The sequence below is a fragment of the Manis pentadactyla genome, chromosome 13 (assembly GCF_030020395.1).
Source record: "Manis pentadactyla isolate mManPen7 chromosome 13, mManPen7.hap1, whole genome shotgun sequence".
In the NCBI taxonomy this organism is placed as follows: Eukaryota; Metazoa; Chordata; class Mammalia; order Pholidota; family Manidae; genus Manis; species Manis pentadactyla.
The window spans coordinates 20,491,575-20,519,526 of NC_080031.1; the positions used below are offsets into that span (position 1 = coordinate 20,491,575).

Below are 27,952 nucleotides of genomic sequence, written 5' to 3' on the forward strand. Positions count from 1 at the left end.
TTCATGCAGCTTGTTTTCTCATTGCGGGTCCTGTCAAAAAATGTTTGAAGGCCTCTGGCCTATCCTACCCTAAATGGTACACCTCTGCCTCCTTCTTTATCCCATTTCTCATAATCTCCTCGCAGCTGTCAGCTCGCCACTCACCCCAGCCTTCCTGGTATTCCTCCAACACTGCAGGGCATGTTTCTGCTGGGAGACCCCTCAGCACTCTTCCTATAGGTCTCAGCTCCCACACTACTTCTTCAGGAAAATCCCAGACCATCCCCTGAATCCCCAGAGGAGTCAGGTTCTCAGATCCATTTATGGGTTTTAATTATTCCTTTAATAACACGCTTCTTTGATGAATGACAAGCGTTCCTACTAGGCTGCCTCTTCCTGCCGCAGAGACCCTGCTTTGGTTCAGCACTGTACCCAGCTGCCTGACCCAGGCTGGCGCAAAGGCCCTCAGCGGGACGAATGAATGAAGGAGTCAACGAGCCTATCAACCAAAGATGTTGGCTGTTGTTCCTTTCTTGGTAGTGGTTTTGTTTCTAAGTCTTGCACCAAGCAAACCGCAACGCGTCTGTACCGTCTGCCTAGGTTAGGTAGGATTATGCTTGAGTCTTGGGGCTTCCAATCTGCTAAAACATCAAAATTGTATACGGGTGCGGGCGGTTTGAGCCTTTGGTTGAGGAGAGGAAGCTAGTAGTCATCGGATTTCAAAGCGGGGTGGTCCCTGCCTATTAGTTCCAAAGAGCCACGGTTTCGTGAACATCTCACGCCAGCCCCCTGCGTCCCCGAGGCCCCGGCGCGCGCTGGCTCGGACGGCTGCTGGGCCCCACCCCTCGGATCAGACCGACACTGCAGGCCCGTCCCCGGGGACCGCAGAGAAGAGGCGACGCGGCGGCGAGGGGCCCGTGGGCCCGGGCGCCGGTGCATGTCAGGGACGCGGCCCGCAGCCGCCGGCTGGCGCCGGGCCTCCGCAGCCATCTGCAGGGCGCGCGGGCGGGAGGCGCGGCCTCGGGACGCGGACCCGCCCCCGCGCCCGGGCCGCCCCGCCGGGCTTCTTCGAGCTCTCGCCGCGCGCGCCGGCCTGGCTTCCGACTCGCCTGCCCCCGGCCCGGCCGACTCGCGCTCCCCGCCGGGCCCCGCCGCCATGGGCCCCGCGCGCTGGCTGGCGCTGGGCGGCCTCTTCGCGCTGGCCGGGCTGCCGGAAGGCCGCCTGGTGCGCGAGCAGGAAGCCGGCTTCGGCGAGTGTGACCGGTTCTTCTACGCCGAGCGTCCGCCCGCGGGGCTGGCGGCCGGAGCCCACGTGAAGATCTGCCAGCGCTCCGAGGGCGCAGAGCGCTTCGCCACCCTGTACAGCACCCGGGACCGCATCCCCGTGTACTCGGCGCTCCGCGGCGTGCGCCCCGCGGCCGAAGGCGCCGCGCCCCGCTGGCTGCTGGAGCCCCAGGTAAGCGGGGCGGCTCCCGAGCCGGGCGATGGGCTGGGCTCCGGGGGCGCTCGGCGGCCACCGCGAGGGGGTCGCGCGGGGAAAGGCGGCGCCCGGCCAGGAAACGCGGGTTGCGGATCCATAGCGCCGGGGTTACAGCGTATCTCGCCCCCTGGAAAGGCACGGCCGGGGCTAGGCTGTCTGCGAGCCTTCGCGTAAAGCCGCCGGGGCCGGAGGTTCCCAGGGGGAGGTGGCGCTCCCTACACTCCAGCACGCCCATCTGCAGTGTCTCATTCATTTCCTGAACAGCGGGAAGCGTGAAACAGGGTCTCTGTTTCCGGCAGACCGTTCCGATCAGCAGAGAACCTTGGCTGCGAGCTCTTGGCCTTGGCGCAGGTCATTGCCACAGTTCTGTGGGACTGAGTAGGTGGATGGGCATTTTATTCGTAATTTACGCAAGAGGAGATCAAGGCTGGGGGAGTGGGGCGAAGAGACTGTGGACGACGGCGTAGTTGGTAAGAACAGGGTGGGTCTTTGGGCGAGAAGTTCACTGCGCTTCATGCTATGGGAAAGGCTTCCCTTCCGCAGAGGCCATCTGAGCCTGAAAACCCTTCCATCCTGCACATGACGTTGGTAAATTCGATCTGAAGTTGAGTGAGGACTTTTACAATTAAGGTATAGTTTTAGAAATGCAACGGGATCCTTGCAAATTGTATAGAAACACTATCTCAAACTCATGTGAAGACAAACCAGTTTTTCCTGACACTTGGAAATCATGTCACCTCTCAGGGTGCTGTGTTCTGTCCTGTCTGGTGAGAGCGAGCAAACTCCCCGAAGGCCTCCAGAGGCCCTGCCGCACCCGCCTTAATGCCTCCTGCCCCGCCGCTGCTCAGCCAGCCTCTCCTCCAGGGCGCTCTCAGGGCTGCCCTCCGGCCAGCTGCCCACCTCCTACACCTGCTCCAGCGGCCGAGGCCGCCCTTGCCGGGGGAGGAGCTGACCCACCCAGCTCGCCCCGCCCAGTCCTGACGGCCACAGCTACCCAGGACCAGATGCGCGAGCAGGAGACCGCCTTTCCGGGGCTTCATTCAGAGCCCTGGGCTGCAATCTGTCATCTCATTCAGATATTTCTAGCGCTTAGAGCTTGGCCAGTTCTCAGGCAATCACAGTCTCCTCACCTCCTCCACATCCATTCTACCTCCCTCACCTGTCGATGCTAGGACCTCTGAAAGCAGGCATGTGTGTAACTTGTACACACTTAAGACATTTATTAGCCTGAAGTTACTTTGCCCTCAACAGCACCCCTAGAGCTCTCTCTGCGTATCCCCAAGCTCAATATGCATTGGGCCTATGAAGAAAACACTATCTGGTCCTTTCTCCTCGAGGATCTCAAGGATGGCTTGAGGAGACAGACCACACATGTGAGGAAGACATGGGAATGCATGCACAACAAATTTCACTTAAATTCAGAACACGTTTAGTAATCAGCTGCTGTGCTCCACTGATGTGAGCAGGAGAACAGAAAGAGTGTAGCTCTTGAAGTCAAAGGCTCTCTGGTGTACGGGTGAAGCGTGCTAGGTGGAGAGGTGGCTAGGCATGTGATTTAGAGCCACCCTGTGTGGGTTCAAGCGTCAGTTCCTACATTGACGAGCTATAAACATGACCGTACATTGACTAGCTGTAAACTTGGGCAGGTTAACTTGTAGATAATAACAGGGTGATTTTGAGGATTAAACGAGTTAGTCTATCTAAAGTTCTCTGAGAGGTGCCTGGCACATAAGTACTAACTGTTATCATGACATAAGCAAAAAACCCATAATTTAGTAAAGGGAAATGTCTTGGAGGTGCTAGGGGAAGCCTTAGGCTGGGGTGACCTCTGTGCTGTGCCTAGAAGGATGAGGCGGAGTCAGAAGGGAGAATAGACAGAGGAGGACATTCCTGGCAGAGGGAGCATCATGGGTGAGAAATGCAGATTCAGGAATTAGTGGGTAGGGAGTGGCTGGAACAGCTAAGCTAATGCAAGTGCGGAGATTAGTCTACTCAAGTGTCCAGAGCAAAGGGGCGTGATGGAAGGGAGCAGTCCGCATGAAGGAATGAATGATTAAGGAAACTGCAGGGAGGCAGAGCACAAACTTTAGGGATGAAGTTTGAAGGAATGACAAAAGAGCAGGATTCTGCAGAGAGGAAGTGGATAGAACCGAGTCACATAGGCAGCAGAGCCCCTGGACCCCTGGGTGGGGAAAGGGGGTCAGGCAATGAGGAGGGGACTGCAGAGATGAAGAGAGGAAATAGTTCCAAATGGCAGCTCGGGAGGTGAGACGTGCAGCAGTTTGGAAAAGAACAGGGGCCAGAGCACCTTGCCGAGGAGGTCAGAGCTGTGGAGGGGCTTGTGTCCACCACCCGCAGGTACAGTCAGGCAGGAGCTGGGGCTCTGGTGGGAGAGGAGGGAGGAGGAGGAGGAGGAGGGAAGAGAAGCTGCAGTGAGCTGCAGCCGGGCTCTGGAGCACACTGCGGCAAACCTCACCGCTGCTGCCCACTCCCTGAGGCAGCCAGGGGCCCACTGAGCCAGATGCTCAGGGCTCAAAGCGCACTTCTGGCTGCCTCAGAGCTCTTGGTAATGCTGAGTCACCTGGTGCCCACACCTTTTTACGAGGTCAGCATTACCAAGAGTCCCAGCAGAGAGGGAAGGAAGAGCAGGAGACCACAGGAGCTTGGTGCCTGCCTCTGGTAAGGAGCCAGGCAGGGCTGCACTGGCCCTGGGGTCCCAAAGCCCTCGTCTGCAGCTTTCACAGCTGCCTGCAGTTTTCCTCTGAAAAAAATTCCTAAATCAAAGATCACAGAAATTAGTCACTCTTGTGCTTAAAACCTTTAAGGTGTTGGCTTCCCAATACCTGCAGCACAAAGTCCATCCTGCAAAATGAAGTTTACAAGACCCTCTATATCCTGGCCTCAGCTCCAGGCTTGTTTTTCACTCCTCCTCCCCATCACATGTTATGTTCTAACATTATCCAGCTGCCCAGAGCACCTCTCAAACCATACTGTTTGTCATGTCTTGTGCTGACATGACATGCTCATGCTGACTTCTTTCTACACTGCTCCCATCCTCCCCCTCCCTTCTCCCCTATTCCTCCACTGCTGAGGCTTCATCTCTTCCAGAAAGAACTGCCCAGCCAAGTTAGGTCCACCTCTCAGCACTCCTAGGGTTTGTCTGGTTTTGTACTTACCGCATTGTTTTGTAGTTACCTGCCTATGTGTCTTGTCTCTCTCCCCAGTGTGCCCCTTGAGAGCTGAGAACTGAGTCTTACTCATGCTTTCATTCCTGGTGCCTAGGACAAGGAAAGCATTCAGTGAGTGTTAAATAAAATAATTTGATGGTAGGGCTAATCAGGGCAGCAGTGGTGAAATGTTTTGCATGAGCACACGAGCTGTTTTGATGGGAGCTGTTTTGGTGGGAGCTGTCTTGGTGGGAGCTGTCTTGGTGGGAAGCTTACCGCTGCAGAAGCTCACCCCGTAGCTGGCCAGCAGCCGCTGTTACAAACACATGCCTTATGCAGAGCTGGGACCTTCCTCTAGGTCCACCCCTCATTCCTAGCTCCGGCTTTGGGGACCACCCCAGATGATTTGGACCTCTCCTCTGGGTAATAGCTCTTTAGTCTTAGATATAGGATCCCATTTCTGCCTGTATTTGAGGAAATTAAATAGTTTTCTTCTTAGGGACAGGAGAAGAAGGCTAAAAGGAAGCAGGGAGAACAGTGGGCTGTTACAGGTTTTATGTAGAATGTGGTCACCTTTAAACTGAGAATGGAGAGAAGTCAAAAAGTTGAGAAAACGTGCCTCCGTTAGCACAATAGAGATGGTTTGGAGGGTTTCCAGTCCAGATTCCAGAGCTCTGAGACCTGAGTTCTGGTTTAGTACTGGGAGCCTCAAGCGTTTTAGTCTCTTAACTCCTTTCCACCGAATGGGAGAATTTCAATAAGGTGCCAGCAATGTCTTTGGAAATACATTATCAATTCATGTTAGGTACCAACATATAAGAATACTGGATTTTTATAAACATGAATGTTGGAAGGATGTGGCTTTATATTCCATTTACACTTATTTAATTTTACAGAAATACTGTCAGGTGAATATCATTCCCTTCATTGTGAAAATGTGGAAACTGGCTCAGAGAGGTTAATTAATGTGCCCAAGGTCACACAGCTTGGATTTGAGCTCATGACTATTTGCTCCTAGTCCAGTGCTTTTCTGACACACCATGGAGATTCTTTGACCTCATAGTGGACCTCCTGAATTAATGGTCATAAGACTTTAATTTTCATCTTTTATAGGGGAAAGCTTAATTTCCACTCCATTTCTGTTTCCCAACAGTCCTAGGACAAATGGGAGCACATCTTTGGCCATATAAATGTCATTCAAGTCTCAGTGGCTCTGAAGGGGATTTCTGGTTAACTGCAAAATCATGTTCCTGAAGGGCCCAATGAGGTCAAATTTCACATCTTGGTAAATGCACGTGAATAGCTGTCACAAGGTAGAACCTTAAGTTCTTGACCTTTAATTTCCATCAGTGGCTTCTTGTTTATATATCCTGAAACTGTCAGATGCACTGTTTAATTTATTCTAACAGTCCTCTCTTCACTGTGTCAGAGAGCAGGTATATGGAAGACCTCATACACTTAAATCTCTGTGTAAGGGACACAGCAAACAACATAATTCTGATTCTTATTTCCTAGTTAAAAGATTTGAGTTCAGATCCCTGTCCTCTGCCATTTGCAAGCTAAGTAAGTAACTTTAAATTCTTCCAGTCCTATTTTTCTGATCTGTTTATTATAGGCAACAACAGTATTTAACTTCATAGAATGGTTGTGACAAAGATAACACACATAAATAAGCATGGGGTGTAGTACCTGGAATGGGCTAAGATCGTGGTAAATATGAATGTGTATCCTTTAGTTCTTACTCTAATTGGTGTTAGACATACCCAAATACACATACACACACATGAATGGATATTGGATGAGATAGGTGACTCCTACAATTCAACAAGTCTCTTAAAATGTAAAATATCCATCTATGTATCTTCTCAAATGCTAGGCCTATGTCCCACATTCATGTAATAGTTATTTAGAAAGTGCATGGTGGGAGATTGCATGAATGGAAGATTGGATGGATGGGTGGAAGGGTGTAGGTGACTGAAAAAATGAAACACAAACAGGTGGCAGAGATACCTCCTCCCTCCCAGTCCTGGGCAACTGAGAGGTGTGTGGTCACAACACAGTGAGCAATTGTGTGCCGACCTGTTGTGCTGAGCCTGGGTAGGGCTGGGAGGCATCTTACCCCAGGGTATGGTTCCAGAGTCACTCACTCATAGTTTCTTCTTAACTGGGTTGCAAATAGCAAAAGCAAGAGTCACGTGGGCCAGCCTTCACTGAATTTTTCTCCTTTTCTGGCCTATTCTTCCTCTTTGAATTTGTTGTTTCCATGTGGCCCATGGTCATTCTCAGGAGTGAGTTAAGTTCAGAACATTTTAGGGACATTTTAATCCTGAGACAGTCCCTTGGTGGCAGATCTGCACACCATTCTTTCAGCTCAGACTTACATTTGGATAGTTAGGAAAGGAACTGTCATGTGTTGATTCCTTGCTGTGTTCAAGAGTCTTCAGAAATGAACTTATCCATGTAATTCTAGATCCGTGTTTTATAGTTTAGGAAACAGAGTGTTGAGTGGTTAAATGACATCCAAGGTCACACAGCTGCTAGATGGCAGAGGCTGGATTGGAGCTTCTGACCATCTGGCTCCAAAACTCTTCGCCCTCTTTCTACTCTATTGTGCTGTCTTCTCATTACAGTGTCAGTGTTTTCTCTTACAATTCCAAATTGGCTTACTAGATTTGTTGTTTCATTTTCATTTTACAAAATGAATCCAGTTTTTAGGATGTTTTGTGGTTTGCTTTTAACACACCATTCTAAACTTCCCAGCTTCAGATGGTCATTAGCTCAGTTATTAGCTCATGGTGACTGAATGGAGCGTTCCTTGAGGAATACAGATTTTACTCTTTGGGCTTCAAATTTCTCTTCCTTTTAAGCTCTGCAAGTGAAAATGTGAGAAAATAAATCCTCCCACTTGCCAGTAGCTTCTGCTTCCAATGATATGGTCTTGCTTCTAGAATTACTGTTAGCTCAAGAATGTTTTCTTCTTCAAATTGCATATCATGTCTCCTGAGTAGTCCTGTACCTTTTGGGTTGCATAGAAATTAACATCTATGACAACAATGATTTGTTGCCTGCTGATATATTTGGCCACTGAAAGAAGAAATAAAAAAGAAACAATCTCATGGGGTGAACCAAAAATAGAAGCACTATTTAGTATTCCAGTCATGCTTTTATTGACCCAGTGCCTGACAGAAGTGCAGCTCAATCAAAAGAGGTCAAGCTGAGGGCATTTTATAGTTTTAATAAAAGCTGAAGATGTGGGTACATCTCATTTTGTAGAGCAAACAAGATGGCTGGAATAGTATTTGAAAATATAAACCAGATCACATGTTCTAATTGACTCGTGCCTTAATTTTAGGGAGCATTGGTCTTGAGTTTTGATTGCCCTTCTGTTGGTAAGAACACCTAATGCTGTAACAGAGGCCTGGGCTTCTCTTGATTTATTCACTAAATCAACAAATATTTATTTGAGCATCTGCTATGTGTCAGGCACTATTCTAGACCCTGAAAATAGAGCAGTGAATGAAACTGACAAAATACCTACTCTCTTGGGGCTTAATAATGGACACAGGTGATAAAATAAATAAATGAAAGAGCATATTCAATAGTAAAAAGTTGGAAAGAGAAAAATGAAGCAAGGCGGGATGATATGAGCTATCAGGGAAAAGGTGAAGTTTTGACAGCGCTCCTGGGAAGCCATCACTGCGGAGGAGACTTTGTGCACAGACCTGAAGTGAGTGGCGCAGTCAGTCACACATGTGTGGGGAGAATGCTCCAGGCAGGGGGAGCAGTCAGTGCAGAGGCCCTGAAGCATGAGCGTTCCTCCTGTTTGAGAAGAGACCGGTGCAGCTAAAGAAGGGTATGTGCACAGAGTAGCAGGAGATGAGGTTGGTGAGGTGAGCGGGGGGGTGGGGGGGGTCACATCGGGCCTCTGGACTAGTAAGAAATTTGGCTTTTTGTCTGTGTGAGACAGGCAGCCATTGTGCTGGCTTTGAGCAGATGGTTTTGATGTAATCTGATTTATATTTTAATAGGATTATTTTGGGTTGCTGCATGAAGAATAGAATAGTATGGGTTCAAGGGCAGAAGCAGAGAGACCAGATAGAAAGTTTCAATAACCTGGCAATGGTGGCTTGGAGCAGGGCAGTGACAGTCTAGTTCTGGATGTATTTTGAAGAGTCAAGAATCTTTGGGGTGAGAGAAAGGGAGGAGTCACAGGTGACCTCAAGGACTTTGGCCAGAACAACTGGGAGGATGGAGTGGCCAAGAAGGTGAGCCTACGAAAGGAGGAACTGGTGTGCTAGCTACGCTGAGTGGCAGGAGCCTTCCCGCATTCAACAGAGCTTCAAGTGGTGGTCTAGAGCTCCCTGGGTGCTTACCACATACAGGGCGCTCTTCTCGGCATTTCTTCACATGTAATCTCACTAGTCCTCACAACAGCCACAGGAGATGGGGGCTGTAGTTGTCCTGTGTAGTGGAGGAAACTGAGGCGCAGAGAGATTAAAGTACTATTCCACATTCACATAGCTAGGAAGTACTGGAAGGAGGGTTTGAGCCTGGGCTGTGTGACGCCAGAGACCACATGGAGCTGCCTCTGTTGCCAGACCTGTGAATGTGTGGAGAGAGCTCCTGTTTAAGTCTGCTGAATAAAGCTCCTCCTCTGAAAGTTCACATGCTCATTTAACAGGATTTTCTAGAGTGGAGAATAGTCCCAGCGTCACAGCCACATCGGGTGAGCGCCAGAGGCTCAGAGCCTCCAGGTGTGCTTTGCTGCAGGCTCCCTGTGTGTTGCCCTGGGCTGAGGGGGCTGCTGCCCCGCTTTGCAGTCTTGCTCTGTTCTAATCCACCAGGAGCACTTCCTGTGGTCATGTAAGCAGACACACTCCTTAAGGCACCAGACTGGGGTGGAGGGGAATGGATCATCTAAAAACTTTGTCAAGCAACAAGTACTGCATGGCGGGGCTAGAGGAGGGGTCTTGTATCTGGGAGGCCATAGAGCTCTTGCTGCCGGAGGTGGTTGGGTGCCATGCATGAGCCTCAGGAGAACCCAGCTACTGACCAGATGCCAGTTGCCCGAGGCACCCAGATGCCAGATGCACCCAATCTGGTTCTCCAAGGAAGTAAAGTCAGCTGAACCCAGCACTTTCTGAGACTTAGTAATTCAGTCATGCAATAAGCCGTGCTTTGGGACCAGAAGAGGGGTCTGTGCTCCAACAGAGAATACTCCACCTCCTTGCAGGTGCAGAAATTCCCTTTCCCTTTATGACTGTTAATAAACTGAAGTCCTGTGCAGATTCTTACTGTGCGTCTTAGGTGATCTGGCTTCAACCCAACTTGGTACGTGGGCCTTCCCTCTGTCTGGGAGGTGGCAGCATTAGTTTAGGAAATCGCACTATCATTGTCTTACTATTTATGCCTGAGGGAAGACGTTATTCCGTATCATATCAGTTTGTTGATTGAATTGGCCAGGATGCATGATTGAACAGAGACCATGTAAGGAAATGGCCACTTTGTTTGTTTCTAAAATTGGGCCTCCACTGCAGTCTTAGAACACATGGAAGCATGGAGAAAGGAAAGCTGTGGTTTATGAACCATAAAAGTTTTATTCCCATCCTTCTATCTGTATTGACTCTGGAGCCATGGGACCTGGGATGACACCGACTGCCTCTTCCTTGGGTGAGGGGACCGGTTGAGATGGTTGATGACCTTGCATCTGCACTTCCCTTGGACAGACTTCACCCTTTATCCCTGCCATCTGCATTTCTGTTCATATAAAGATACGTCCTTATCGAGGTCCCCAAGGCCTGCCTCAGCTGTCTCCCATTCCTCTCCCAGTCTTATCTGGTGTTACGCACATTGCCAGGCCTTTACCTCTAGCCACTTGTACTTGCTTCTGAGTCTTGTTTTGTTAATTTCCCATGTTTGCTCCCATCATAGGGCCTTTGCCTGCTGGTCTCTGTTGTTTTTGTCTTCCATGTATTCCCAGCTAGGTAAACTGCCCACAGTACTCTCTTGTAGCATGGACATACCTTTCTTTGCTACCGTGTTGCAGTTATGTATTTATTTCTGTGACTAATTGAGTGCCACCCAGCGGGACTCTAGTTCTGTAGGGACAGGCCAAGGGCTGCTGTTGCTCTGACACTCATTGTCTAAAGTGGGGATGAGCAAACTTTTTCTGCAGAAGGCCAAACACTAAATATTTTAGGCTTTGTGGGCCATATAGTCTCTGTTGCAAATACTCAGTGGGGCTGTTTTAACATTAAAACAGCCACACACGATTCATAAACAAATGCGTGTGGCTGTGTTCCAGTGGAATTTTATTTATGAAAACAGGTGGTAGGCTGGATTTGGTTCACAGGCTGTATTTTGCCAATCCTTGCTCTGGCGTAGTGCCAGCACTTAGTAAGTGATTAACAAATGTTTGTTGAATGTTGAGTATTCAGTAAATAAGGAGTGAACAGCAATGGTGAAATTTGAAAGCTCTGTAATCCTATTCCTGTTAGAGCACAATAGGCCTCTATCTAGACCTACAGAGGGTTGTGAACTAACCTTTTTAACGTGATTGTTTATAATATTTAGGGTTTTTAAGTAATATACATTATGGTAATATTTTTTTGAGCTATTTGGAAGTTATAAAGAAAAAGACCTCAGTTCTCACAGATAATCAGCCTTCACAGTTTGTGTGTGGGGGGGGTGTATGTGTGCATGTGCTAACATTCCAAAAATTTCCATCATACCTAGAAGACACATGTGTGCTCTCACACTCCTTATTGTCGTCAACAAGGCTCAGCACGCTTTGGACTCTGAGAAGCCACATCTAACAAGCCCCTCAAACAACCATCACAACCATGGAGGGGGAGATTGAAGAGACTCGGCATGAGTGAATTTGCGTATAAACACGAACAATGTATTTCATTTAGAAATAGGAGACTTCAGCTGCAAAGTGTATTTCAGCACATTTTTCCTCCAAGTCTGTAACATGTATAATGCAGATGGCTTGGAGTAATCCTGCCTGCTTTGGCTGTCCTGTGTCCCTGAGCCCAGGGGTCACTGGGCTGCCCCGTCACAGTAAATGGCAGAGTGACAGATGCTCTCATTTCAGGTCTGGTTTTCTGTTACTAAGCCCTGCTGCCACACAGTCTCACCTTTAGAGGAACTTGAAGAAGAGCAACATTGATAAAACTCAGGAGAAATGTTCAAAGAAATGGGAATAATTTCGCCTGGGGTAAAATTTACTAGCCTCAAATATTATTTACTACAGAACATTGAGAAGCTGATGCTGCCTCTTTTGTGCTTAAGACCAGAGGTCATAAGCCTTAATAGCTCTAGGAGGCTTTAGTCTGGATGCAAATAGACCATTTCCTGACCGAATTACTATGCTGTGAAAAAAGGTCCAAGGGCTGTCCAATCCCCTTCTCTGATGATCTTTAAAATGAAGGTAAACTTGGCCTGTTGGCTTTGGAGACAGGATATCTACTACAGCTGTCATCCTGTGTGGAGACAGGCTCTGAGACTTTCCCAGCTTTTAGATGAGGGTGATTTCATACCTGCTTTGACAGGGGTTACCTGCAGGCTGCACGTCACATCAGGGGCTCACTGATGAGCTTGTTACTGATTCTAGGACCTTCTGCTCCTCCACTCCTGGCACAGCTCAGTGTCTCTGTGTTCCCTCTCATTCCTTTACATAATAAATGTGGTCACAGCCAATCAGAGACAAGACTTTATCAGAAATGTTCTCTTCTTCAGCAATGAACTGGAGTTTAAGAGGTAGGCATGGAATTACAGGGATCTTCAGTGGCCCAGAAACAAGCCCATCCTGTTTGTTGTCTGTTCATTCATTTTTCATTCCAGGTTAACAAATCTAGAATTTTATTGTGGCAAAGGGTGAGTGGGGAGACACCCGGCTACTTTTATCAGTGTGTCATTATCATCAGCACCAAAACCATTTATTGAGTTCTCAGGACTAAGCCAAGAAATAGGAGTTTGAGATATGGTTCTAGAACAAGACCCGGTCCCTGCCTGTGGGTGTCTTCTTACTTAATTGGGAAGTAAGGACCCAAAAGGAGTGGTTTACGTGCCTCTCCCCTGTTAGACTGTTAACCCCGAAGGGGCAAGGACTGAGCATGCAGAAAATGAGTTCTGTCCAGAGACAAAATTAGGTTGAGGCCCAGCTGTCATTCACCAGCTTGTGACCTTGGAAATGTTCCTGAATCTCATGGAGCTCAGTTCCCCATCTGTGGCATGGGGCTAATAAATCATCCCCATCCTACGGAGGAGTTAGGAATATTCAGTACGTCAGTGTGTGCAGAAGGTACTTTGCATCACTAAGCACTCAACACATATGCTAAGCATGTTGAAGGAATAAACAACCTTTGCTTCCCAGACCATTCCCGCCTTAGATGCAACCAGGGTAAGAGCTCGCATGGCTGACCCAGTGTAATGGCTGAAATGGTTCCCCGTCCTGAGCTCGGAAAGTGAGAGGTCAGACTCAAAGGCACTCAGACAGGAGGAGGAGAAGACAGACTGGGCCAAGCGGCATGCAGGACAACCGGCACTTTGTCAACACTGTGCCCACCTTTAACAAAAAGAAGGGCTCCAGTGACAACTTTCAAGCCCTTTTTGACCCTGGCTTTCTCCAGTAAAGCCGCTTAGCCCAGTCCAAAGGTAGGCAGGCAAACTGAAACCCCACAAACCCGCCGCACGGCTTCGTTACCCGTCATGTGACTCCTGGGAGCTGACTTCCTAGCCCCTTTGTTCCCAGGATTTTGTCCAGGTGTCTCAGGTTCCGTGGCTACAGGGTCCCTGCCCTGATTCCCATAGGGGACTTCCTGGATTCTGCTGAGAATAGGGCGGCTGATACTTCAGGCTTTCGGCACATGAATCACAAGCCTACCCAGGCTTCTCTGGGTGAAGGGCAGGGCTGTTGTGACACATCCTGGTAGCTTCATGGGACAGGAACAGAGGCCTCAAACCAGAGCTGGAAAACTTAGAGACCAAATGGTCCCAGCGTCTTCGGGGTCTTTCTCCCACCTTCCTCTGTTTTCTTTTAACCCGTTGTTCTGTTTTCCCATCAGTCAGCCTGGCTGCCAGCCCTGAACTGTGCCTCGTAGCCTTCACACCCTGACTTTGTCAGCCTCTGAGTTTCTTAGGTTGAAAACCCAAGGAGCCATCCGGTTGATCACCGACTAGATCGCCCACTCCTTGTAGTAACTGGCAAGGAGGTTGGTAGGAGGGGTTCGTGTGGTGAGAAATGCCGCCCTTTTAGATCTGTCAGAAATACCTGGTTAAGTTGGAAGTAGAAGTTCACTGTGGCATATTGACTGACAAGGGTTGATATACCTGGTGGTTGGCTGGGAGAGCACAGAGTGGGCAGCCACACTGGAGTATTCAAGGGCCCCTCACTACTGCACAGAGCCTGCTCTGTGTACCCACCATGCACGCAATCCGCACTGCAAAGGCCCTGAGGTGGATGTGATCGCCCAGGTCTGGGTGAGCCAGCATCCTGGGGAAGATCTCACTGAGGTTGCATGAATCACAGTCCTGGCAGGGAACAGATTGAACTCGCAAAGTAGTTTGACCAAAAGAAGTGAGTGAAGAAACCATAGAGAATTCAGGGAGTCAGTGAGGTACGGTAAAGCGCTAGGGCCCAGCCAGCACAGCAAGCTGTCACCAGGCCTGTGGGGCCGCAGGGAGCCCCGTGAGAGCCCTGGCTGTAGAGAAATTCTGCCAGAGCCCCAGCAACCAGCCAGCAAGGGAGCAAGGGAGTAAATAATCCGGGTTCACCCTTCCCACCTTCCTCTGGCTGCCCTAGTCAGAAGCCAGAGGGCAGGAGAGGCAGATGATGTGGTCCTTAGACGTGAGCTTCCTGGGACACAGAGCGGGGCGGAGGGGAGAATGGAGCTGGGAGAGCAGAGGAGGGCCCCTGGCACAGGAGCCACGAGGCTGGAGCAGAGCCTGAGCACCCAGGTGGGGCATAAGCAGCAGAGAGGGACGCTGAGTGCATCCCCAGGCAGCAATGACATGGGCAGTGGTACCGAGGGACTCAGGGCAGCATTTACAGGACAGCCATTAGCTGACACGAGTTGAACAGGGGTCGGCCTGCTTTGGTTGAATATAAGGGAAGGTTTGATTTGAGAGAAGAAGTTGGAGAAGTTCTCTGGAGGGGCCTCATGAATACTACCTGTTTGTCATGTAACCAGAAAGTATAAGATGCTACTGAAAATTTAGAATAGTGAGATATGCTCAAAAGAGAATAAATAGCATCCCACTTATGAATGAGGCAGGAAATCCATTAGCACATTTTTATGATCAGAAATATTAGCTGCTCCAATAGGTGGAGGATCTGAATGGCTCTAAAATACTTTCTCTTCCTTGGCATCATTACAGCACATGCAATTTGTGGGTAATACCTCTCACAAACTATTCACATGTGAATAAATGACACCCACTACCAAAGATGATTCAAGTGTTTGTTTTCCAGTGTGGGGTTCATGGACCCCTGGCATCAGCATTGCCTGGGGGGTGGCTGCAAACATACTTCTGAGACCCACTGAATATAGCTCTGGTGTGAAGCACAAGAATCTGCATCTCTAACAAGGACCAAGGTGCTTCTAATGCAAACTGAATTTTGAGGACTACTGATTTAAGAAGACATCACTGATGTCTTGCAGAGGCTGTGTGGCAGGGGTTAATCCCATCAGTGACTGATAAGATAAACGAGAATCTGATGAAGGTTTTGCCCCACCAGTTCTCAGTTTAGAATCATCTAGAGAACTTTAAAAACATCCTGATTCCCAGCCTTCTCCCTGTCCCAGAGATCCTGATTTAATTGGTCTGGAGTAAGGCCTGGAGGTATTTTTTTTTTTCAGTTTCTAGGTGATTCTGACATGCAGCCAGGTCTAAGAACCTCTAATCTTGTCTGAACTCAGAAGGTGGAAAAAATGAGCAATGGAAACATCTAAACGGACTTTTCTGAATCATATGCCACATAGTCCAGTGCTAAGAATAATTGCTTTGGTAAAGAAAGCAGAGTACAGAGTAGAAAACAGGCTTCAGTGAGTAATACGGAAGGAAACCTAGGAAGGCCAGGGATGATGTAGGGTGGGAAGGTCCTGCGGTCCCGGGAAGGTCCTGAAGAAGTCCGCTTGCTTTGTTAGGCCCCCAGGGGAGTTTAAGACTTGGAGCTTTGTGTGAGGAGCAGCTGGGAGAATCCCACGGGGTCTGTCTGCCCTCAAGGGTGCCCACCAGCCTCCCCTCAGGCCGCTTTTGCCGGCTTGTGGTGCCAGTTTAGGGCTGGTGCATTTTTTTCACCCCTCCCCCCTTTTTATTTATCTTTTAATTTTCAAGAAAAAGTAAAGTGAAATGGAAGTGGAACATTTCATTCTTTTTTCAGTTCCATCATCTTCCCACGTGGGAGGAGAGAGCTCTTTAGCCATTTGTCTTTGCACCCCCACAGTTCACCCGACATATGCTAAGCGCCTGCCGTGTGCACAGCACAGGAGAGCTGGAAATGCCTGCTCCTCCCTGAAGGCAGGGAAGTGCGTGAGTGGCTCTGGGAGCTCAGAGGAAGCGTGATTCATGCGGAGGACGGCTGAGAGAACCAGGGCCCGCCTGAGCGCCAGAGTGCTGGGCAGGAAATGAAAAGCCTGCATTTCTCTTTCCTTAAAAAATAAAGAAAAAAAATGTCCTTCCAATTCTTCTAAAGCTGCTTCTATTCCCAAGAGGATGAAGAATATTTTGGAAGCCAAGTAGGCAGAATTTTTGTTCTTAAGTGGGTGGGTTGGAACTCCGTTCATTCCCTTCCCGAGAGCTGAAAGGCCTCATGGCTCATTCCTCCTCAAATGTCTTTCATCTGTCTTGTGGCCCCACCAACCTCCCGCTTCTTTTCTGAAAGGCATCTCTTTTCCTCGCGTGGATATCTTCCTTGGTGAGTAGATATTCTTAGGATTCACCCAGGGCCTCGGATCTAGTTCCTTCTAATGAGTGTGACTGAGCAGAGGCCTGTGCGCTCCAGCTCTGATAAGATGATCTGATGTTCCAGTTGTCAGCTGCACTCGTGACTCCCTGTATGGAGGGGCCCTCCGACCTGCCTGATGATGGGTAGCAGGATGATAGCATCTTTTTAATGTGTGTGTATCCTAGTTCATTCAGCAGAAACAAAATTGGAACACCAATTGTTCAGCTTGTCCAATTATGTCTGTTGAAAAATAAAATGCCCCTTTGTCCTCACAAGTTAGGTAGGAGCTCACTAGGTGGTCTCCTGATCGCAGGAGCTTGTCTGAATCATCCCCGCCTGTGCTTCTGTAGCCTCAGCCTAGGAGTCTCGGGGGAGGAAACTCCGCTCTTCCCGAAGCATCCAGAGTTTCATAACCATCTGGATGATGCTTCTTGATGAACACCTTTTCCGTTCAGCAGATCCTGGAGCAGAACTAGAGGACACGACTTTCTGGGGCCTCTCTCTTCTCACCTGCAAATTGGAAGAAATCATGTGTGTATCAGAAGATTGTTGTGGTCCAATGAGATAATTCCTTCAACAAATACCAATCGCTCCTTGATGTGAAGGGCCGTTTTGCTAGGTGTGGGGAGCACAGAGATAATCAGGCACTGGCCAGGACCCTTCAGTTCAGTGGGTGGACAGATGGATAAACAGTTTCAGTGCTTGGGAGGCTGCCCAGACTTTGTCTTCGTGGTCAGCCTGCCTGCCTTGACCATCTACAAATGTCCCACTCCTCGGCACTGTGTCCACTCACGCCAGCCACCCCTCGGCAGCTGGCCTTCCAAGGCCCCCTGACCCGGTCGTTCCCCCCACCTGCATTTGCACTGGCTCAGTCTCTTCCTGTCAGCAGTGTCGTCAGCTCTCACCTGCCACCCGTGGCTGCTCCCCACCTGGACTCTGAGTTCAGGAACTTCAGTTCTGTTTGCAGTGCCGAGGCCCCCACACTTCACCACAGCATGTAGGTCACTTCATCCTCTGTCCCTGTCCTTGGACTTCAGGTCGCTGTGCTCTCTATGCTGTGTGCATTCTGGGACATTCTGTGACCCTCTGCCCACTTCAGGGCTGCCCCACTCCATTGCTCCATAGCAGAGTCCCCTGATTGGTCTTGGAGGTCTCAAGTAGAACCTTCACTGCTTCCTAGTCTTCTGCCCCGCAGGGTCCTCTGTCACATCAAAATTCTTGTGCAGGCTGGATTGGAAAGGGAGTGAACTGTCCTCCCCTGTACGTGCCAGGTCTCTGAGCCATTGCAGAGGAGCTGCCTGTGAAGGTGGTTCTATCCTGCAGGAGTTGAGAAGAGAGTGACAGCAAGAAGGACAGAGGGGAGAGGGCATGTGCGGTGAGCAGGCACTGCGGAGAAGCACTGGAGCGTCGCATTTGTGTTCTCCTGCAGGCCATCATCACGCTCCACAAGCAGCTTCTCCTGCCTCTGCAGGGACCAGCTCCCCATGGTAAATCCACACCAGTGACCCTGGTCCCTGAGGTCAGCCTGGATTTTGCAGCCCAGGACCTCAGGGACTCGGGCTCTGCTCCTGCCCCATTGCCCCTCTAGCCCACCACCTTCTATTTCCTGACATGCCCTCGGGCCCGACAGTGTTCCCTTGAGACGCCCAAGTAGCCCCACTCTCTGAAGCACCCCCCCTCCATTGGGGGCACTGGAAGACTGATCTGCTTGGCCCTGTAAACACTGCTTCTCAAGCCGAGGTCCTGTTCACTGCCTGCTTTTACCTGAAGACCTCCCCTAAAAGAAGTCTGTTTCTGCAGCCTGTGCTCGCTCCCATCTGGCCGCTCCCAGCTCGTCCTCCTTCCCAGCCTTCCGTGGAGATGGCCCTTTGCCAGCCCACTGAGGTTTCCAGGCCTTGGTCTTCGTCTGCATCCTGCCCTTTCTCTTGGCTGCAGGAGCCACACCGTTGGTCCTCCTGCTGAAGTTTCTCCTCCCTTGGCCCCTGACGAGACACTAGGCAATGGGTTCTGCCCCATTTCCACCTGAGCTTCCGAGCAGTCTCTCCGTCCTGCCCTGCCTCCAGCGTGGCCGCCCTGTGGCTCTCAGCAGCCCTTCCTCTCCTGCCGGTTCGCAGCGTGAAGCTCTGGAGTCTGAGGAGCTGGGTGTGAGCCTTGGTCTTGCCACCCACCTGGTGGATGACATTTTACCTGTCACTTATCTGGAATTTTGTTTTCCCATGTGTAAAGTGAAGATGCTAAGAATGCCCAGCTGGAAGGGTTATGGGATAGGGAAGGGGGGCAGCAGGACAGTGCTTTCCAAAGTGTAGCCATTTGCAAACCTGCTTTACAATTCCCGCCGTATCTCAGTACTACCGTACTACTGTTAACTTGAAATGGGTCTTTACATCAACTTTAAGTCAACTCACTGGAAAACCAATTTAGTCACGTCCTAAATAATAATATCCATCGAATTGTGTATATAAAATGCCAGTTATATTTTCCAAGGACACATTAAACATCAGTGCATCACTATATAAAATAAAAACATTCCTCAGTTTACTGCTAATCATCCCCACCGCCGCAGGGCTGCATGCACGTCAGGGCGAGGACTCCTGGGGTCTTCCGGTCAGCTGTGTGCCACAGTGTCCAGTTCATGGACAGTGCGCAGCACGCGAGCCTTCCCTGCCGCTCCTCCTCCGTGGCTCGCTCAGGCTCTGCATCTCCAGCCTTGGCTTTGCCCCCAGGCTCAGTTCTGTGCCTCCAGCTTCTGTAAAATATTTCTGCCCATCAGTTCAGTCTCACCGAAAGGTCAGCCTGTCCACATTTTCCCTCCATGGTCCTTCATTTCCTGGTGACCTTAGCTCTAGCCTTTGACATCATCTTCTACCTTCCAACACCCTCCCAGCTCAGCCCCCATGTCCTGAGGCTTCTTGCTTCCAGAATCAGGCACATGTCTTTTCCTTCTTCTTCCCTCAACTGCCTCTAGGGTCCCAGCTTTCCAGCCCAGAGCCTGCCCAGAAAATATATGTCTCTAATGGTCGTCCAGGCATCCAAAACCACCAGGGAATTTCAGTGTGTACAGGTGAAGTCCAAACTTGGAAGATGGCATTGGAAGTGCCCAGAAAGCAGAATGGGTTTGCCATGTGGGTCTGCCATCTCAATGGGCTGACACTGGGCACACTACTCAGGGTCTCTGAAGGGAAGTAATAGGGATCCTGTTGTTAGGATTTGAAAATATACTTTTTTTTTTTTTTTGTAGATAATTATTTTTTTATTGAAGGGTAGTTGACACACAGTATTACATTATATTAGTTTCAGGTGTACAACATAGTGATTCAACATTTATATACATGACAATTCTAGGTACCAGCTATCACCATACCAAGCTGTTACAATATCTTGACTATATTCATTACATCCCGGTTACTTATTATTTTACCATTGGAAGGGTGTACTTTTTTTTTTTTTTTTTGTGAGGGCATCTCTCATATTTATTGATCAAATGGTTGTTAACAACAATAAAATTCTGTATAGGGGAGTCAATGCTCTGAAAATATACTTTATGTAAAGCACTTACTGTGGTGCCTGGTTGATAGTGACCGCTCCGTAAGTGATAGTTGTAATTGTTCTGTGATTACTTGTCTGTGTATCAGGTCATTTGTGATCTATTTCCCTGCTTTTCTTTCCAGCTAAACCCTTGACTTGTCAGAATCCTGTTTCCACAGGCTGCTCGTCTCTGCCCCCACACCTCTGTGCAGTCTTGTTCAGCCTTTCTGACCTTTCTGTTTCTCTAAATGTGTAAGTCTTGCACATCCTTCTGATGCCACCACAGCTTTGTTTTCTCCAGGAAGCAAGACGTCTTCCTTGACCATATTCATCGTGCCTTTCCTTCCTCTGGAATCTGGTTGCTCTTTTTCTTTATACCATTTATTTGGCACTTAACATAAACTTACTAAGCTTTTGTTTTTTCTTGGCTTTCTGTTTAACTTTTAGTATCTATGTCTTGTTTCCCTGACTAGATGGTGAGTTTCTTGACATGAAGGCCTATTTTGAGTCCTGCTGTAAAGCAGTGATTAAGGACACCAGCTGTGGGCAGGACCTCCTGAGTTCACACCGTGACATCACCACTTACTAACTGGGTGACCTTGACCTTGGGTACTACTTAATCTTGATGCACCTCAGTCTCTTCACCTATCAAAAGATGATGATAGTGCCTTTTTTGTGAGTTTAAAAGAGAAAATACTTAGTGCAGCCACTTACTGATTTAATACATACAGAGTTCTTGGAATAGTGCCTGGCATATAGTGCTCAATAAATGTGTTGTTGTTGTTAACATAACCCCAGTCCTAATGCTTCCTCTTACAATACTAGTCACGCATAACAGATGCTTAATAAATATTGCTGAATGGGTGAATATTTCCCCTGCACTACTCCTTTATAATTTTCTCATTCTGATTTTGTCACATGCATATAGCAGAAAAATTGAAAGTTTCTTTTCATGTACTTCTAAACCAAAAAAGAAATCCCATGGGTTTAAATAGCTTTACTCTCTGGTATAAAGAAACAAACAAACTCACTTGAGAGAAACAATTTTTTTCTTGGAACTAAGTTTGAAAAGGAATTTATTTTAAGATCGTGGGGCAGGATGCTGGTGGAAGGGGAGAGCTCATTCTTCTAAAACTTACTTAACGTGATTAGGGAAAAAAATTCCATTAAACACAGGAACTGTTATCAAGTAACATGAGAAGCCCAGGGGGACTCGGTCAGCCGTGGGGTGGATTACACAGAGAGAGCTTTGTCCCTGTCCCTATCTCTGGATGTAGGATCCCTGGATGCCCCATCCTACAATGCTAGTCACACATAATATATCCTTAATATTGAATGGGGGAATATTTCCCCTCCAGTACTCCTTCATAATTTTCTTTCAGTCTGATTTTCTTACATGCATATAGCAGGAAAATTGAAAGTCTGTGTTCATTTAATTCTAAACCAGAAAAGAAATCCCATGGGTTTAATCTTACCAAAGAGTAAGATTAGTGGTGTGTGCAAGAAGGCAAGTGCAGCCCAGAAACTGTAATCTAAAATTACCTCTTACATCATAAGTGTATTTTTGTCTTTAGGAAGCAGTGTTGTCAGTAACTTACTATAATTGCAATAACCAGATCATTAAACTGTGTCTGCAGAGAGCATGGAAAATACATCTGCCCTTTACATGACAGTGTATCAGAAAATATATTAGACTTTTAAGATCAAATGCTATTTTTAATAGTTTCCTATATATGAGTTAGGCATTTCAGTTACACACACACTTGGACATTTCCTTTAGAAAGTGAGAGCCTACCAAGAAATACATGTTGTTTTGTAGAATTAATAAGCCTGATGATAAGAAGGAGCTGTTATACTGATTTTAGTTAGATATTCAGATGATTATTTAACAAATGATATTAAAATATCTGTCATTTTAGGATTAGAAGAAAGTTTTGTGCTGGGTTAAAAAATGGCTTTAAGACAGGAAGTAGGAAGAGGGCATTTCTCTCAGTGGAGGTCAGTTAGCAGAGTATTAAAAGGCCCTGGGATTTAATATATTTTATAAGTGATACGGTTACGTGACACCTTATAAAGTAATATTCTATTTTTTGAATGACTCATTTTGGAAAACACAAAATCAATGGAAATAAATTACAGGAAGACAGAAATATTTCATGAACGCACAGAAGAATTGTAAGTAATAATACAAAGGAGTTAGTAAAAACAAAAAAAAATAAACTGAATCATATTGTTTATAAGATGGCTGCTATGATTTAGGCAAAAGCTGGGAGTCCCTGTAGCTTATTCTTAGTGAGAGACTTTAGCCTATGAAATTCTTGACACATCAGTGAACACTTATCCAGGAGGTAGTGTATATAGAAAAATGATTAAGCAAAGTAAAGACATTTGGAAATGATAAATCTATGGAGTTATACACTTTAGGAAAAACTGTTTAAACTTCTCTGTTTTGCTCCTTTCCCCTCCTCATCCAAGAGTCTCTCTCCTCTGCACATGTCCCAGGCCTGCCAGCTCTCCCTGGAGCCACTGGGCACCGTTTCCCCTGGGTGGCCTCTTGGCTGAAGACAAACCAGCGTGCTGCCTGTGCCCTGTCACAGGGTCACCGATGAGAAGACTCGCTCTAGACTTCCCCTAGAGGGGATAAAGGAGATAATAGGTCCTCACGTGTATATATCATCCTTGTCTGTATACACCACATATCTAAACCAACCTAGATAGGAAATGAATTGTTTTCTTTTTTAGCTACAATTGATGATTCTTTTTTTTAAATTTTTTTAAAATTTTGGTATCATTAATCTATAATTACAGAAAGAACATGTTTTCTAGGTTCCCCCCTTCACCAAGTCCCCCCAACATACCCCTTCACAGTCACTGTCCATCTGCATAGTAAGATGCTGTAAAATCACTACTTGTCTTCTCTGTGTTGCACAGCCCTCCCCGTGCCCCCTGAACACTATACATGCTAATCGTAATGCCCTCAGGAAATGAATTGTTAATCATGAAAAGTATATGGGGAGGTTAAGTTCAAACAACTGTTGGTCAAATTTGACTTTTATCTTGGCCTGGTAAGTGTCTAATAACTGACAGAAAACTACATGTTTTCCCCCATTTGATTTAAGTGCTCTGATTAGAATTCATTGTTTTTAATAATCTCAGATTGTTTAAACATTCATTCAGAATGTGTTCATAGCAAGACAGCCAATGTTGGTATCTGATGATCTGAATTCGGCTCTGGTTTTTATGGGCCTGTTGAGATGTCCTTTCTGCGTGTTTGCATTTTTGAAGTTAATTTGAATCTCATAGGAAAGATTTCAAAAGAAGAGTTATGAAATTCATAAATCCACAGAAGATTAAAAATGGATGTCAGGATGGCGTTTCTGTGTGTGCATGTGTGCATGAGTGTGTGTGTGTGAGGTGGGGAAGTGCCACAGAACAGGGGTGGACTCTACACAGGGGGTACAATAGGAAACAGCTTATTGAAAGACTTTGTCAAGTACCAGGACCGTGGGATGTAGAATGAAGTGTGTGTGCAGCAGAGAGCCAAGCCCTCCAGAGGCCAGGAGCTGGAGGTGTTAGTGGCGTAGGGGCTTCGGTGGTGCTGGCAGAACGGTCCCAGTGCCGCTCCCCGCTGTGAACAGGGCCGCATCTCAGCACGTGCTCTCTTCTTTCAGATCGATGACCCCAACAGTCACCTTGAGGAGGTGACTGAGGAGGCTGATGCCATCGCCTCTGTGAACAATCTGGGAAGCAAGCAAGCCTTGAATACAGATTACCTGGATTCTGGCTACCAAAGAGGACAGCTATACCCATTCTCCCTGAGCAGCGATCTCCAAATGGCCACATTCACTCTCACAAATGCAGCTCCCATGACCCCGACCTTCCGAGAACGGTGGTACATGAATCTCAACAGCCTGATGGAGCGGGCGCTGAGCCCGCAGTGTGGCAGTGGGGAAGACCTATATATCATCACAGGCGCTGTGCCCTCAGACCGCAAAGTCAAAGACAAAGTGGCCATCCCTGAGTTTGTCTGGCTGGCAGCCTGCTGTGCTGTCCCTGGAGGAGGCTGGGCCATGGGTTTTGTGAAGCATACCCGGGACGGTGACATCATAGAAGATGTGATGGTGAAAGAACTTGAGAAACTGCTTCCATTCAACCCTCAGCTGTTCCTGAACAACTGTGGTGAAACTGAGCAAGACACAGAGAAAATGAAAAAAATCTTGGAAATGGTGAACCAAGTCCAGGATGAAGAGCGAATGGCGCAATCTGCGGAGGGCTCCAGCCCCCTCTCCGGCACGAGGAGCGAGGGACTGGCTCTGCCGCCCGCAGAGGCACCTGCGGATGGGAGCGGCTTTTGGGGGAAGCTCATGGGCTTCATTGCCACCCCATTCATCAAGCTTTTCCAGCTGGTTTATTACCTTGCAGTAGGAATCCTGAAGAACGCTGTGTATTTCCTGTGGTATGTCACCAAACAGGTGATCAAAGGCATAAAAAGTTGCCTTTACCGCCTCGGTTCAGCCACCATCTCATACTTCATGGCCATCGGGGAAGAGCTGGTGAGCATTCCCTGGAAGGTGCTCAGAGTCACGGCCAAAGTCATCAGGGCCATTCTCCGGATCCTTTGCTGTCTGATGAAGGCCATTTGCCGCATTCTGGGTGTCCCGGTCCGAGTCCTCGTGGATGTGGCCGCTTTTCCCATGTATACGGTGGGCGCAATTCCGACTGTGTGCAAGGACATCGCCGTGGGCCTCGGTGGCACCCTCTCTCTGCTCTTTGACACAGCTTTTGGCACCATGGGTGGCCTACTTCAGGTGGTTTTTAGCGTCTGCAAGAGTATTGGCTACAAGGTCACTTTTGACAATTCTGGAGAGTTATAAAACTCAAAAGACTAATAGTGCCCAGTTGCAGTGAATATGATTTTTTTTTTTAAATAGAGGAAGCTGGAATATTTTGTCTTTATAGTGGGTTTTTGTTCCTTGTCAATTATCATCACATTTTGGCCTTGCTTAGGGGGTGTCTGCATGTTTTTGCCTAAGAAGATGGTACAATTTAGACTTGACCCAAGTGAAGTGTTCCTGGTGGGATTCTGTGTAGGTCATCTGCTGAGATATGAGCAAACTTCCAAGCTATTAGAATCTTTAGTTATTCACTCTGTTACAGATTAATTTGTGGTAATTAAAAATTACAGAGGAAAGAAGAATTAGAATGAGGTCAACTTTAAGCAAAATGTTTCTGGGAAAAGGAGAAAAGAATCTTGTTTCTCCTATTACTCTAGAGACTTAGGGCAAAACTGATATAAATATTCTTAGCCCATTTGTTCTCATTTGTTTTCTTTTTCTCCAACTCATCTGGCCTTTGTGAAGTGATGACATGCTTCCCTGTTGAAATAACTTTCTTAGAGATGTAGACTCTGTTATACCCCTTAGCTTTCCACAGCTCCCAAGGACCTGTCTTGGGTTAATATTTTCCTCCAAAGTTGAATTTTGCTGCATTTGTCTTTTAGGTAATGATAAGCATTTTACATCAAATGTGGCATAACCTAGTTTGAATGCAAGGGCAAAAACTTTATCCCTTGAGCAATGTAGTATAGTCTTCTCTGGTATAATGAAGAGAGTGCAGGGTTCACAGCCCTGCTGTGAGTAGGTGCTATAGGTCTGAGGACATCCTTAGCAAGCTTGGATTAACTTGATGTACATCAAATCTCTGGCTGACAAGATTGAGCTCAGAGACTTACATTTTAGGCTAATATGAAAATTCATATTCTGCAATATATTTGGTCTTTCCTATGCATCAAGTAAATACCTAATACAGTAAGACACTCTGACTTCTGTCCTTAATGATTGTTTTTGTATAATAGATTGTTTGGGATTGTTGAGTATAAATGTATAGAAAACTAAAGAAAAACTATTTAAGCATCTCAGAAAAAAATATATCCATATCCACTTATATCCCAGTTTATGTGGGTATAAACTTGGTAAGAATCACTTTCCCAGGAAATTATTTTTAGTGTGTTTGAGGCTAGAAAACATAACCCTCCTATTAATGCAAGCTTGATTTGAGAGCTGGTCCCCAATTTTTGGATCAAGCATTTGTCATTTTAAATCTTGTGCTGAGAAAGAAAACAGAACCTCCCAAATTTTGCACTGCCATTCTCAGCCTAGATGGAATCACCCTGGCTTTTCTGAGGGTTCCAAGAATTGCTGTGAGGCAGAAAGGGGCCAAGTGTGAAATACTGATCTGGGGGTTGCAGGCCACCAATTTTAGCTGACTGTTAGATGCAAAAACTTGGGATCCAGAAAGGCAGTAAGGAGAAAGTGATGGGTCAACTATTTACATCAGGTTGGTTTAAATTAAGAAATATAAGTGTAGCAAAGATACATTTTGCAGAAAAATAATTGAATTGCACCAGAGTAGAAGAGTAGCCACGCTGATCAGTTGGTGGTGCAGTGTTGGGGTCTATGGACACTAGAGTGGCACATGATAGAGAGATATGCACTAGACTTATCTAAGAATCTTAAGCAGTGTTTTACCAACACTTCTGTTTGTTAGCATATAAATCTGTAGCTGGGCTTCCCTTCATTTCAGCAGCAGGAACGCACGGAAGGGTGAGGGTTTGCCTTAGTGCTGATGGGTCAAGAATCCTGCTGGATGAAAGAGATCTTAGATGTGACCAGGGAGGTGTTCTGTCCAAAACCCCACGTGATGGGGGACTTGAGGCACAGGGAGGCAGCAGGCTTGCCTTCAGTCTCCTTGCCAGCTGATGGCAGATTCGCATGTGTCCTGTTATACCTGGGATGCCAGAGACATGGTGTGTGTCACTGTTCACCTGCTCCCGTAGCAGGGTCTTCTCCTTCACCCGTCAGCCAGACTCTAGTCCCTGACTTGCCAACTGGATTCGTCCCATGTGATGAAACAATTAGCCCTCCATGCACTGCGCCATGCTTACTGCCTCCCCTGGAATCTGTGTTCCCTCATTGTAATGGATGTGGATACTGAAAGGCCCAAAGAGGTGGTGGCTGGAGCTCGTTGGCACCATGCAAGGAGTAGGGCATCCAAGCTGCTTCTTGAGAGCCATTTAGAAATGTCTTCTTTTTTTACTCTTAGTTATTTAGTGTCTTATTTATTCTTATGTGGTCTTTTTTGAAATTGGGGAAGGGATTTAAAGCACAAGTATCCTTCAGGTGAGGTGGCTGAGACCCTCCGCTCTGGACCACTGGGGTTGGCTGTGCCTCCAGTTCACTGGCGCCAGCAGGTGGCTGCACTGCTTCTCTGGGCTAAGGAATCCCACCTCTGGTTTGAAGATTTGTCTGTGGCTCTGTTGTGCTCTCTGGCTCTTGGGGAGATTGCCAACTCGTCAGTAGTAAGGAGCTGATTTTCTAGTCCGGGGATAAGCCACATGTTTGCACACTCCTTTTTCCCATTGTGCCTTTTGAATGGCTTCTTACTCAGCATCCTCACTCCCACCTAAATGCAGACTAGGGAGTTAGGAGAAGGAGCCAGAGCTCAAGCAATCACTCACTCAGTCATTCATCTGTCAAATGTCTATTTGAACATCAAGTTTCCAGAGATCAGTAATACATGGATCTCATCTTTGAGTGCAAAAATCTAGTGGGGAGAACACACGGTGCAATTGGTACATGTGACATCATGGTGAATGTTACCATGAAGGTACTAGAAGCATGCTCCCTAGAGCACAGGAGGAAGCACCACAGAACCATGGAAATTAGGGAAGCCTACAGAGGATGTGGCAAATGTCAGTTTGACATTTTCAAGCTATGTACAATGCTGTGCACCTTGCAATGCTCAATAAAGTAATTATTGACAACTCATTAGCTGTTCTGTGAAGTATCTAAA

General features: G+C 47.5%; 1 protein-coding gene across 1 annotated transcript; it reads left to right on the top strand.

Annotated features, from left to right (window-relative positions):
• Positions 1-285: 285 nt before the first annotated feature.
• Positions 286-27,927, top strand: LOC118919704 (endonuclease domain-containing 1 protein-like). The gene is made up of 2 exons (XM_036899887.2): positions 286-1,435; positions 23,773-27,927. Exons 1-2 carry the CDS (start codon positions 917-919, stop codon positions 24,973-24,975), a joined length of 1,722 nt encoding a protein of 573 aa, XP_036755782.2. The 5' UTR covers positions 286-916; the 3' UTR covers positions 24,976-27,927.
• The last annotated feature ends 25 nt before the right edge of the window (positions 27,928-27,952 follow it).

Excerpts from the sequence above, each read along its gene's own strand:
- LOC118919704 (XM_036899887.2), top strand. The coding sequence starts at position 917 with ATGTCAGGGACGCGGCCCGCAGCCGCCGGCTGGCGCCGGGCCTCCGCA. Across the intron at positions 1,436-23,772 it reads GCTGGCTGCTGGAGCCCCAG|ATCGATGACCCCAACAGTCA; the intron begins GTAAGCGGGGCG and ends CTCTTCTTTCAG.